The sequence below is a fragment of the Dendrobates tinctorius genome, unplaced genomic scaffold (genome assembly GCF_039654945.1).
Source record: "Dendrobates tinctorius isolate UK_male_01 unplaced genomic scaffold, ASM3965494v1 ptg000143l, whole genome shotgun sequence".
NCBI lineage: Eukaryota > Metazoa > Chordata > Amphibia > Anura > Dendrobatidae > Dendrobates > Dendrobates tinctorius.
In genome coordinates this window covers 12,579,144-12,592,895 of record NW_027361810.1, presented here as the reverse complement: position 1 = coordinate 12,592,895, position 13,752 = coordinate 12,579,144, and the positions used below count along the sequence as shown (strand labels likewise).

Here is a 13,752-nt window from a genome sequence, read left to right as displayed (position 1 = left end):
ACGACACAAGAGACTACCAGAGTCTGATCCGAGAGTCACTGCTCTGTGACCCGATTCCGTCAGATGTGGTGCAGAAGGAGACATAATTTCTCCATCTCCTCCATTGTCGGCGGCTGTGGTAATCAGACTGCACTGGGATGACATCCGAGTGCAGTCCGATGTTTTGCACGCACCCACAGACTTTTTTGGGGGGCGTTATTCATTTCTTGGATGCACTCGCAGCATGCTGTTGATTCAGCATGAGAAATATTTTCCTGCACTGCCACGTAGTATAATCCTGGGCCGAATACTATCCGGTAAAACATCGTGTGGCACTCAGCCATGTTGTATGCTCACGTGAGCGAGCCCTAAAAGGGGTTTTCCAGCGCGGTCCAAAACCACTTACTTTCACATCAGGAGTGAGTGGTTCCGATGACAACGTGACCCCTCACACCCGATGTGAACGATACCTGCCGACCATATTCACATCTCCGTAGGTGCGTGGGGTCATAACATTATCGGCATGAGAATGGAGCGGCTCTGGATGACGCCAGATTACCCCCTTTAAGGTCTTAAGGCACGTCAGGAATCTTGTGGGTCCATGTTTCCATGGAGCAGAGTGGATATAGCAGCACGAGTGGAAGCTCCATGAGGTCAGGCTGGGCTGATCGGTTTGGTTCATCTGATTAACCTTGCGCTTTCCGCACTGGGATCCTTACAGCATTTGTAGAAAAGCATCGAGTAATATACAGACAAATATGTTCTCTTTTTCTCACCATTCCAGTAGCCAAAGTTGGTGCCGCCCTCAAACATGTACCTGAAAGAAAACACCATGTTACTGTGAGCCATAGAAAGGCCGACATCTAATCCACAGATCGCAGGCCACACAAGTTCTCACATATTCACACTGGCTCCGCTCTCCAGGATGGCCTGCAGACCCCCGCTCACTCTGTCCGATGGCGTCACCGCATGCTTCTCCCCCCAGTAATCCAGCCAGCCGGTGTAATACTCAGAGTTCACCTGCGGCAGAGGCAAGAATGAGGAGAATCACCACGAGACCCCAGCGATGCCGTCACATTCAACAGCTCTTCCTCCTGAACTCACATATATGCACGCTGACATCTGATGAGCGTGCATGTGTTCATGATGGGAAAAGATGGATTTTTGGTTCTTACCGTAAAATTTCTCTTTCTTGGAGCCTTCATTGGGGGACACAGAATACCATGGGTGTATGCTGCTGCTGCTAGGAGGTTGACACTATGCAAAACAAGAAAATTAGCTCCTCCCCAGCAATATACACCCACCGACAGGCACTAGGCACCTCAGTTGGTGAAAAAGCAGTAGAAGCAACGGAACACTCTAAACATATGTACCAACCCAACAAGGGACTCAAAGACCCAACACGGTACAATTTTAAACAGGGAGGGTGCTGTGTCCCCCAATGAAGGATCCAAGAAAGAGATTTTACGGTAAGAACCAAAAATCCATCTTTCTTTATCGCCTTATTGGGGGACACAGATTACCATGGGACGTTCCAAAGCAGTCCCAAGGGTGGGAACATCAATAAGGAACGAGAGAACAGGAAGGGCTTAGGTCGACCGGTGCACCACCGCCGCCTGCAGAACCTTCCTACCAACAACTGCATCAGACGAGGCCTGGGTATGAACCCTGTAGAACCTCGCAAAAGTGTGCAAAGACGACCAGGTCGCGGCCCTGCAAAGTTGCAGAGCCGAAGCCTGGTGTCGAACGGCCCACGAAGCTGCCACAGCCCGGGTGGTGTGAGCTCTCACTCCCGGAGGGGGCCGTTTTTCCTGAAGTCGGTATGCTTCCTGAATGGTAGAATGAATCCAGCGAGCGATCGTGGATTTGGATGCCGGAAGCCCTTTCCTCCGACCTTCAGAAATGACCAGCAATGAATCGGATTGACGAAATGAAGCAGTCCTAGCGAGATAAACACGCAAGGCTCTAACAACATCCAGTTTGTGGAGTGACTTCTCAAGAGGGTGAGAAGGAGCCGGACAAAACGATGGAAGAACGATATCCTCGTTGATGTGAAAGGAGGAAACCACCTTTGGTAGGAAGGAAGGAACGGGCCTGAGGACGACTTCATCCTGATGGAGCACCAGATAAGGAGAACGATATGACAGGGCCGCTAACGCCGAAACTCTTCTAATGGACGTAATGGCGATCAAAAGGGCTACCTTCCATGACAGAAGTGACAAAGGAATGTCCTGGATGGGCTCAAACGGCGCCTTTTGGAGAGCGCCAAGAACGAGATTGAGATCCCACGGTTCTATTGGTGAATGATGAGGAGGAGCCACATGAGCGACCCCTTGGAGGAACGTCTTAACCTGCGGTAAGGAAGCAAGCTCTCTTTGAAAGAGGATAGACAAGGCTACGAAGCGCAGAACTTTGTGGTTCATCCGAATTGCCATGAGGTCGACGTCCAGATAACCCCAGCGCTTGCATATCTGATCAAAGACTGAGGGATGGAGAGACCATTCGCCTGACGCTAGGCCTTGACGACTCAGAAAGTCGGCTGCCCAGTTTTCCACCCCTGGAATGTGAACGGCGGAGATTTCTGGGACGTAATGTTCCGCCCAGCGCAGAATCCTGGCCACTTCTGACATGACTTGGTGGCTGCGCGTGCCGCCCTGATGGTTTATGTACGCCACAGCCGTGGCGTTGTCCGACTGAATGCGGATCGGCTTGCCTAGAAGAAGGGGCTGCCAGCGCAGAAGGGCCAGAAAGATTGCTCTGATCTCGAGCAGATTGATAGGAAGAGCTTCCTGTGGGCTCCAGTGTCCTTGGGCCGTCTTCTGATGAAAAACCGCTCCCCAACCCATGAGGCTGGCGTCGGTGGTGATGACTTGCCACCGAAGCGGGAGGAAGGACCTTCCTAGGAGGACTGACGAAGACATCGTCCACCAAGTGAGGGATTGCCTCACTTTGAGAGGAAGGAGAATGGGCCGGTCCAAGGACCTCGTCGTCTTGTCCCAGACTGAAAGGAGGGACAGCTGAAGGGGACGAAGGTGAAACTGTGCAAAGGGCACTGCTTCCAAAGCAGCTACCATCTTCCCCAGAACTTTCATGCAGAATCGAAGGGGGATGGGCGTTGGCTGTTTGAGGGCTCGAATCCCTTTGGACAGAGCCGCAAATTTTTCCCTCGGAAGAAACACCCGGGCCAGGTTCGTGTCGAACTCCATGCCTAAAAAGGTCAGGCGCTGAGTGGGGCTGAGAACGGACTTCTCTTTGTTGACTAACCAACCGAGACGGTTGAGAGTATCCAGGGTTATCTGAAGGCTTAGGAGACAGTCTTGACGGGACGAGCCCTTGATTAAGAGATCGTCCAGATAAGGAATGATGAGAATCCCTCTGGATCGAAGGATGGCCATGACCGTTGCCATCACTTTCGTGAACACACGGGGGGCGGAGGCTAGGCCGAAGGGAAGAGCAGTGAACTGGTAATGGTTTTCCTGAATCGCAAACCTGAGATATTTCGAATGCTGCAAGCAAACAGGGATGTGAAGAGAGGCATCCCGTATGTCCACAGAACAGAGAAATTCTCCGGGCTCCATTGAGGCTATCACCGATCGAAGAGACTCCATTTTGAAGTGAAGAATCTTCACGTGGCGATTGAGCAATTTGAGGTCCAGGATTGGTCGCAGGGAGCAGTCTTTCTTCGGGACTACGAAGAGATTTGAGTAGAACCCTGAAAATCGTTCGTCTGAGGGAACGGGAACAATCACTCCGGCGGAAAGAAGGGAGGAGACGGCCTGAAAGAATCCTGGAATGTGGGACCGTTGTCTTGGAGGCCGAGACAGGAAAAAACGCCTGTCTGGTGGGGAAGAAAATTCGATCTTGTAACCGGAAGCGATGATTTCCCTGACCAAAGCGTCGTCGACAACCGACAGCCAAGCGTCCACGAAAAAGGAAAGTCTGCCTCCCATCCTGGAAAAACTTCCAGGTGGGGGTGCCCCGTCACTTGGGAGCAAACCTACCGAAACGGGCAACTGACAACCTGGAGTATTGTCCTCTAGATCTCCAGCGGGGAGCGGGCTTGTAAGAAGGTTTCTTCTGCTCACGCTCCCTAGATGCGGATGGACGCTCTTGCTGGACAGAGCTCTCTGTGGACGAGAACGGAAGAAAAGGCCTAAAGGGCCGAAAACCCTTTCTAATAAAAAAAAAAAAAAAAAAAAAAACACACATCTTGGTCGAGACTTGGGGAGGGAAGTACTTTTACCCCAGTGGCATCAGAAATTATTTGATCCAGTTTGGCTCCAAAGAGCCTAGAACCATGGAAGGGCAGATTGGTGAGCGACTTTTTAGAGGTGGTATCCGCATTCCAAGATTTTAACCAAAGAACTCGGCGTACAGCCACTATATTGCTGTTAGCCCTTGCTACGCAACCGGCCGCATCTAAGGAGGCGGCTAAAAGGTATTTACCCGCATGATTAATTTGATCTGCTAGGTCTGCCAGCTTGTCCTGGGGAGCTGTGGCTAAAATGCCCCTGCAAAGAATTTTTGCCCAAGCTGAAATGACTGTAGCCACCCAGGAGGAGGCGAAAATTGGGCAGAGGGAGGCGCCGGAGGCCTCAAAGATAGACTTCGCCAAAGATTCTAACTGCTTGTCTGTTGGGTCCTTAAGCGATGCCCCGTCTGGAAGGGACAGAACCGTCTTAGAGGCTATACGAGAAACGGGAGGGTCCACCTCAGGGGCTTTGGTCCATTTTGAAAGCAAACCAGCCTGAAATGGGTACAGAACATCCAAATACCTGCGGCCCGAAAAGCGTTGCTCAGGGTGCTCCCAATGTTTGGCTAGAGTCGTATCAAACTCCTTGTGGTTTGAAAAAGTTTTGGATGGCGGCCTTGGTCGTTTAAATGGTATAGAACATTCCTGAGGAATGGGCTTGTCCTGCTTAATCTCCAGGGTTTGGAAAATAGCTGAAAGGAGACTATCGACCATATTTCGTGTTTTAGACATGTCGTCTGCTTCTGAACTAGATCCTGAATGTGGATCGTCATCTGACCTAACGTCATCCTCTGAAGGAGACGGACACCTGGGTGAAGCAGACGGACCTAACGAACTGGAAGACGAGCCCGATAGGAGGCGCTTCCTAGAAATCCTACTCGGCCTGTCCCTCTGAAGGTCGCGGTCAGGATCGGACGACTCACCTTGAGAGGCGGTCGGCGCAGCGGTGGCTGTAGATAGCTGAGGCAAACGTTCTAGGACCTGGACCAGGGACTGAGAGACTTTGGTCAGATCGGAGACCGACTGAGACATAGCCACGGCCCAGTCTGGGAGAGGGGACGTACCCTCATCACGGGAATCTGTGTGCTCCTGAGAGGCCGACATAGCTGAAGGACTGCAGGACGGACAGAAAGGAGATGGCTGACCCGAAGCCCACTTGTTTTTACAGCGCGCACAGGCGTAATGAATAGCGGTGGGCCTGAAACAGAGCTCCCCTGCAGGGTTGGGCATAAGGAAAAACTGCGCTGAATGGCAGCGGAGATTGGGGAATAACTGCGGAGGAGAGCTAATATTTCTGCATAGAGCAGATCCTACCTAGATCCGGCGAGCAGCAGAAACGCTGAAGTGTCCCCCCAAGCAGCGCAGAAAGTCAGGACCGAAAAACCAGAAAATGCCTGATGAGGTGAGCGGTGGGCGGAGCTTAGCAGCTGAGCCGCAATTGGAGCCGACATACAAGAAGGGAAAAAGGAGCCCTGTGATGGGCTAAAAAAGGCGCGAGGACAGCGCGCTTAGGCCTCTTTCACACATCAGGTTTTCGCCGTCAGGCGCGATCCGGCGCTTTTGACAGAAACCGGATCCGGCGAAATGCAATGCCGGATCCGGTTTCCCCCCCATTGACTTGAATTTGCGCCGGATGGCCATGCGTTTCATCCGGTTTTTGCCGGATCCGGCAATGTGTCGCGATCCGGCGTCTGGAAAAAACGGCTACTGTAACGTTTTTTGTCTCCGGCGAAAAAGCCGGACACGCCGGATCCGGCGCGTCCGGCTTTTTCACACAATGAAAGCCTATGAGCGCCGCAATGCGCCGGATCCGGCGAAAGCCGGATCCGGCGGCCGGATCCGGTTTTTTGGTCTGAGCATGCTCAGTAGCTCTGCCCACAGGAGATATATAAAAGCAAGACAATGGGACCCTCAGCCACACCCAACATGCCACCCAAGCCAAGAACCAGGAGCAGGAGAAGGCAGCAGACATCTGCAGCAGCAGCACCATCAGCACCACCCCAAATGGAGCAGCAAATGGAACATGCTGAGGAGGGGAGTCCAGCAGCAGATGAGAGACGGTAATTATCAAATCCCCCATTCCTCCAAACTAGGGCCATGGAATATCAAGATATTCATTGGCCCTTTGTTTCTCTTTATTCAACAGCCGCCAAAGAGATGCAGCAGCAGCAGCAGCAGCAGCAATACCCACAGCCATGGAGTCTGGTCATCAACAGGACAGCACATCTTCTTCTGGGAGCCCTCCCTCGCATCGTCAGCGTTTGACGGTAAGTTTTTATTTCCAAAATCCATCATCTCTGTAATATATGTCTATTCATTGCCTTTTATTTCAAAACAGGAATCACAAGATGAAGAGGAGCTCCCAGAAGAAGAAGGAAGGGGTGGACAGACACTTGGAGTGGGCTCACAATTGGTAAGTTTTTTGCATCAAACGCAGAAACACAACATCACACTACACACAACACATAGAAAACAATGTTCTGCAGACCACACACAGCAAACAAATGCCTACATCCAAAGACATAACATTTTTTGTTTTCTTCTCTAGTCTTCCCAATCTGGTGCTCGGCCAAGAGGTCCTCGCAGTGCCTCCCAGGGTCGTCGGCGACAGCAACGCGGCGGTCACCAGCGTGTAAGTATAAATATTTTTGCTTTGTTTTTTTGCACTTTTTATTTCATTTCTTTTGTGGAGGCTAATTATGTTATTTTTGTCTTTTTCTTTAACAGCCTTCACAGCGTGCTCCCGACTCTGACGGTGAGGATGGAGGGATTGATGTGGACCGCCTCATCGATCTCGTCAGAGAAAGGGAGCCGCTCTGGAATATGGCTGACCGCCGCCACGCTGACCTTATCGTTACCCGACGACTCTGGGAGGAAATCTGTTCGCTCCTTGTGGGCCGCTGGGAGGACCTCGATGTTCGGGCCCAGATTAAAGAGCGTAAGTATATACAGTACCGGTTGCTTGATGTAAACCAGTGTTTCCCGAACTCCAGTCCTCGTGGTCCCCATGGATCATGTGTTCAGGATTTCCATTTACTATGGAAATCCTGAAAACATGACCCCTGGGGACCATGAGGACTGGAGTTTGTGAAACACTGATGTTGTATACTAACCACTCCTTTCTCGTTTCAGGGAACAGAATTGTGAATCGGTGGCGGTCTGTGAGAGATCGTTTCAAGAAGGAGTTCAATAAAGAGATGCGGGCCCCGAGTGGATCTGGAGGACGCAGGAGCAAGTACAAGTACGCACGAGCCCTGTCGTTCCTCCGGGAAACAATGCTCACCAGAAGGTAAATATTACACACCACATGTGAAAAAAATGTTAGATGTAACTTTTTTTTTCAGCCAGGGCCATACCATGTCAGTATTTTAATTGTTTTTTTTTCTCTTTATTCCACAGCACGGTGAGCAGCACTCGGGAGCCTGCACGATTGGACCCTTCTGAGGCGATCCCTGAGGAGACCGGCACCGAGGGACACTTCGACCGCCCCGGTACATCTGCACCTTCCCACACATTCGACCCATCTGTCCCATCCACCAGCACAGGAGCATCGTGGCCGCCTACATTACATGAAGCTGCTGGTGAGGAGATCGCTTTCCCTTTACCCCACCCTTCTGCCCCTGCCACCTCTAGTACACCTGCGGGTACTGGGCGACAGCGGCAGAGGGGTCAGGAAAAGACTTATGCGCAAGAGTTCTTGCATCTGAATGCATCTTTCCAGAACTGTCTAAAAGTCTTGTCAGAGCAAATCTCCGCAGGCTTTCAGCAGATCAACTACGGCATTCTGGAGGTGAAGACACTTCTGCAAACCATGCATTCAGAAGCAAGATCTTCGCCAAACCACACCTTTTTCAGGTCTGTTGTGGAGCGCATGGCAACACTATCTCCTAGCCAGCAGATGCATGTAATGCATTCGTGCCACGGTGCTCTCCAGCACGTTACCTCCCAACCTCCACCTCCCACCACTGTAGTTCCTCCACCTGCACCCCCTCCAGCCACTTTCCATCCTCCCCCTCCTATTACATACCAGCAACCTCACCAGTACCAGCAACCTCCCCAGTACCAGCAACCTCCCCAGTACCAGACATCTCCCCACTTCCAGCAACCTGCCCCGTACCAAACTCCTTCCCCGTACCAAACTCCTTCCCCGTACCAAACTCCTTCCCCATACAACTTTCCATCAACATCATCTGCTCCTACAGTCCCTGCCCAACCCTCCACTCCACCGCCCACCACCTCTTCTGCCTCCCACATGTCCACCCATTCTGTAGCTTTTTCCACACCTTCACCTCTAACTGTTCCTTCCCCACCACGATCCCAGTCCTCTCTCCACACACCCAGTGTCGAAGTGTCCCGCAGCCCCTCCAGCAGTATTTCCACCCCACACTACACAGATTTGTAATGTGTGTTTTTTGTAATAAAAATGCCCATTGGGTTTAAAACCTTTATTAAAAAAGTTTTTTGCACTTTAAAAACATTTTACAAAAAAAAAAAAAATTTTAAATAAAAGTTAAATTATCGTTTCACAATGGTTGTCTGTCATTTCTTTCTGCGGCGAACTATGTTTAAAAAAAAGGTTAAATACAGGGTATTTCAAAGGTAAAAAGGTATTCAAAACCAGGTATATAACTGTGGGTAAATTTTAGCTTTTTGCCACAGTTGTGTTCCTGGTTGTGTTTGAAGCAAAGTATTTCACCGAAAAAGTTGTGTTTATTGTTGGTGATTTCCTACCAATGTACACAACTTTTGTTAAAAGGTGAAATACTTTGCATAAAACACAACCAGGTACACACCTGTGGCCTAAAGGTAAAAATAGTAAGACCATGACAAGATAGCCAACTTTGGTTGGCAAAGGTATATACTGTTGGTCCAGAAGGTACACAAGTTTAGGGCACAAATCTCTCACACTCTGTCATCCCAGTGTACTCTGCCTTGAGGTGACATAAAGTATAGTGGAAAATTGTCCCTGAAACCGTCACAGAACTTCTAGTGGTAATATTTCCAATGACAACATCCATCTTCGCCAGTAACTTGCTCTTCTCTCCAACCTGCACTTTCTCCTCTACAACCTGTCAAAGAAGGGCTGTAGGAACACTCTATATATAGTTTTCCAGTAGCCAATCCCCTTCGGAAGGCCACAAGGGTCAATTTTAAAAACCGGATCCGGCGTAATCCGTCGAAAAACGGATAGAAAAACGGATAGAAAAACGGATGAACCGGATGAGACGGATCCGGTTTTGTCTGTCAAGAAAAAGACGGATCCGGCAGAAAACCGGATCCGGCACATCAGGTTTTACAAAACATTTGCCGGATCCGGCGCTCCGGCACGACGCCGGATCGCGCCTGACGCCGAAAACCTGATGTGTGAAAGTAGCCTTAGAAAGAGAGGAGGCGCTCTGAAAGCGAGGGCCGAAAACGAAAGTGAAAGTGAAAAAAAAAAAAAAAACCAGCACCGCCGCCCCGTGATGGAATTGCCCAGGAAAGTGAAGAGAAGTTCTGTAAGGAGGTACTGTGCGCAGAAACGCTATGGAAAGCCCTGTCCCTGTGAGAACGGGGAGAGAACACCATGTCTACAGCCCTTGAATATATATGGAGAGGCGCGCGGCTGATGAGAGCGGCGCCCGTCAGGCAGGGAGGGAGGGCGGGAGATTCAAATAGCCAGATGAGTTCAGCTGTCCAGCTCCATCGATGTGCTTCTGGCAATGCTGCGGGCTGGAGGGGTCATACAGGCACTTACCTGCCGTCCCTGAAGAATGATCACAGGGGCCCCACAAGGGTAGTGGCAAGCCGCTGGCCGCTGTCCTCTGTACCCGCATCCTGCAGAAGACGGCATTAACCTCTTGATGGCGAGGGGAATCTTGCTATCGCCGTCTTCCTCTCAGCCCTGTCCCGAGAGAGGGGTGAGGAGGGGGATTTTGGCAAGGACCAGCCACCTGTCCACATCCCATAGCACCAGGAGGTGATATGGGAAAAAGTCCTGCCAGCGTACTGAGAGTTGCGATGTGGGATCACCACACTGCTCGCTCAGCCGCCTAATATAGGAAAGCAGGGTGAACTTCCACCCTGTTTCCCAACTTGAATCTGCAAAAACAAAAGACAAAAAAATTAAAAGGTTCCATTAGAACACCTAAAGGAAAGAAAGGTTAATTGCGGATCTGGGAAGATCCCGGTCCGCCTCCTACAGACACTAAGCACAAACTGAGGTGCCTAGTGCCTGTCGGTGGGTGTATACTGCCGGGGAGGAGCTAATTTTCTTGTTTTGCATAGTGTCAGCCTCCTAGCAGCAGCAGCATACACCCATGGTCATCTGTGACCCCCAATAAGGCGATAAAGAAAGGGGAACAATCTGCTGCCAGACACTTCAGGCAGTGGGTTATCTCCCATGGGTCGTGGATGTAATTCAACATCCCTAGTTTTTTATTCTGTTGTCAGGAGAAGAGTCACATTAGATGGTGTGTACGGACACCTTACCCTTCATTATATTATAAGCGAGAAGTGAGGGTCCGTATACAGCTGTAAGGGAAGCGAGGGTCCATATACAGCTGTAAGGGAAGCAAGGGCCCGTACACAGCTGTAAGGGAAGCAAAAGGCCCGTATACAGCCGTAAGGGAAGCGAGGGTCCGTACACAGCTGTAAGGGAAGCAAAAGGCCCGTATACAGCCGTAAGGGAAGCGAGGGGCCCGTATACAGCTGTAAGGGAAGCGAGGGGTCCGTATACAGCTGTAAGGGAAGCAAGGGTCCATATACAGCTGTAAGGGAAGCAAAGGGCCTGTACACAGCTGTAAGGGAAGCAAAGGGCCCGTACACAGCCGTAAGGGAAGCAAGGGTCCATATACAGCTGTAAGGGAAGCGAAGGGCCCGTATACAGCTGTAAGGGAAGCGAGGGGTCCGTACACAGCTGTAAGGGAAGCAAGGGTCCATATACAGCTGTAAGGGAAGCAAAGGGCCTGTACACAGCTGTAAGGGAAGCAAAGGGCCCGTACACAGCTGTAAGAGAAGCGAGGGTCCCGTATACAGGTGTAAGGGAAGCGAGGGTCCATATACAGCTGTAAGGGAAGCAAAGGGCCCTTATACAGCTGTAAGGGAAGCAAAGGGCCCGTACACAGCCGTAAGGGAAGCAAGGGTCCATATACAGCTGTAAGGGAAGCGAAGGGCCCGTATACAGCTGTAAGGGAAGCGAGGGGTCCGTACACAGCTGTAAGGGAAGCAAGGGTCCATATACAGCTGTAAGGGAAGCAAAGGGCCTGTACACAGCTGTAAGGGAAGCAAAGGGCCCGTACACAGCTGTAAGAGAAGCGAGGGTCCCGTATACAGGTGTAAGGGAAGCGAGGGTCCATATACAGCTGTAAGGGAAGCAAAGGGCCCTTATACAGCTGTAAGGGAAGCAAAGGGCCCGTACACAGCCGTAAGGGAAGCAAGGGTCCATATACAGCTGTAAGGGAAGCGAGGGCCCGTACACAGCTGTAAGGGAAGCGAAGGGCCCGTACACAGCTGTAAGGGAAGCGAAGGGCCCGTACACAGCTGTAAGGGAAGCAAGGGGCCCAGACACAGCTGTAAGGGAAGCAAGGGGCCCAGACACAGCTGTAAGAGAAGTGAGGGGCCTGTACACAGCTGTAAGGGAAGTGAGGGGCCTGTACACAGCTGTAAGGGAAGCGAGGGGCCCGTATACAGCTGTAAGAGAAGTGAGGGTCCTGTATACAGCTATAAGAGAAGTGAGGGGCCTGTACACAGCTGTAAGGGAAGTGAGGGGCCCGTACACAGTTGTAAGAGAAGCGAGGTTCCGTATACAACTGTAAGGGAAGCGAAGGGCCCGTACACAGCTGTAAGGGAAGTGAGGTTCCGTATACAGCTGTAAGGGAAGCGAAGGGCCCGTATACAGCTGTAAGGGAAGTGAGGGGCCCGTACACAGCTGTAAGGGAAGTGAGGGGCCCGTACACAGCTGTAAGAGAAGCGAGGTTCCGTATACAGCTGTAAGGGAAGCGAAGGGCCCGTATACAGCTGTAAGGGAAGTGAGGGGCCCGTACACAGCTGTAAGAGAAGCGAGGTTCCGTATACAGCTGTAAGGGAAGTGAGGGGCCTGTACACAGCTGTAAGAGAAGCGAGGTTCCGTATACAGCTGTAAGGGAAGCGAAGGGCCCGTATACAGCTGTAAGGGAAGTGAGGGGCCCGTACACAGCTGTAAGAGAAGTGAGGGGCCCGTACACAGCTGTAAGAGAAGCGAGGTTCCGTATACAGCTGTAAGGGAGCTGTAAGAGAAGCGAGGTTCCGTATACAGGTGTAAGAGAAGCGAGGTTCCGTATACAGCTGTAAGGGAAGCGAAGGGCCCGTATACAGCTGTAAGGGAAGTGAGGGGCCCGTACACAGCTGTAAGAGAAGCGAGGTTCCGTATACAGCTGTAAGGGAGCTGTAAGAGAAGCGAGGTTCCGTATACAGCTGTAAGGGAAGCGAAGGGCCCGTATACAGCTGTAAGGGAAGTGAGGGGCCCGTACACAGCTGTAAGAGAAGCGAGGTTCCGTATACAGCTGTAAGGGAAGCGAAGGGCCCGTATACAGCTGTAAGGGAAGTGAGGGGCCCGTACACAGCTGTAAGAGAAGCGAGGTTCCGTATACAGCTGTAAGGGAAGCGAAGGGCCCGTATACAGCTGTAAGGGAAGTGAGGGGCCCGTACACAGCTGTAAGAGAAGCGAGGTTCCGTATACAGCTGTAAGGGAAGTGAGGGGCCTGTACACAGCTGTAAGGGAAGTGAGGGGCCCGTACACAGATGTAAGAGAAGCGAGGTTCCGTATACAGCTGTACCCCCTATCAGCTGTCCGTACGATCTGGTCCATGATACGACTGATGACCTCCATCATCCTCCTGTGCAGTCACTGAGGATAGTGGGGGGCGTCACTAATGCACAACAATTATCACATCATTGCTGGGGTACAAAGTAGTGACGACCTTACCAGGGGTCCTCGGGGCTGATATCTGCGCATGGCTTCAAAGGCTTTAGTGACATTATCCACTGAAAGATAAAACGAGAGACACAAATAACGATTCATAAACCTCCATCCAGTACACATTCTATAAATCCACCAGAAGATGCAGTTACCAGCCATAGGACCAGCGTCTTTCCCAAGATGGAGGCCTCACCTGGTGCCGCCGGTGATGGAGCGGAACTCTGATAAAAGTTAATCGGAGAAATCAGGGGTGAACATATCATTGGTGCAAACTCTGCAGCTGCACAGGGGCCCGAAAGGTCAGGGGGCCACGGCCGCATCCAAAGCAGGTGGAAGTCTGCACAGGGGTCTTCTGTCTGTGTCATCACTGGGGAGAGAGGCGTAAGCGCGACCCCCTCTACAATCAAAGTGGAGCAGGGCCTTGAGAAAAGTGAAGCTCCCAGAAGCGAGACCCCCATATATCAGAGGGACAACATGCTGAATGTTTCTATAGGCTCCTATGCACCCAGCAGATGTCTGCGGCGTCCTATCCACACACCCAGTGGACACGGCACTGCACCCCGTGGATATGACATTGCACCCA

General features: G+C 51.4%; 1 protein-coding gene across 1 annotated transcript in view; it reads right to left on the bottom strand.

Moving 5' to 3' along the window:
* The window catches only part of GLB1L (galactosidase beta 1 like), a 41,734-nt gene that overhangs the window by 9,394 nt on the left and 18,588 nt on the right, over nucleotides 1–13,752 (bottom strand). Inside the window, exons 7-9 of the mRNA XM_073545485.1 lie at nucleotides 13,176–13,234; nucleotides 878–999; nucleotides 756–796 (exon numbers count right to left, since the gene is read on the bottom strand). Of these exons, the coding sequence (XP_073401586.1) occupies nucleotides 756–796; nucleotides 878–999; nucleotides 13,176–13,234 (222 nt within the window). The remainder of the gene's footprint in view (nucleotides 1–755; nucleotides 797–877; nucleotides 1,000–13,175; nucleotides 13,235–13,752) is intronic.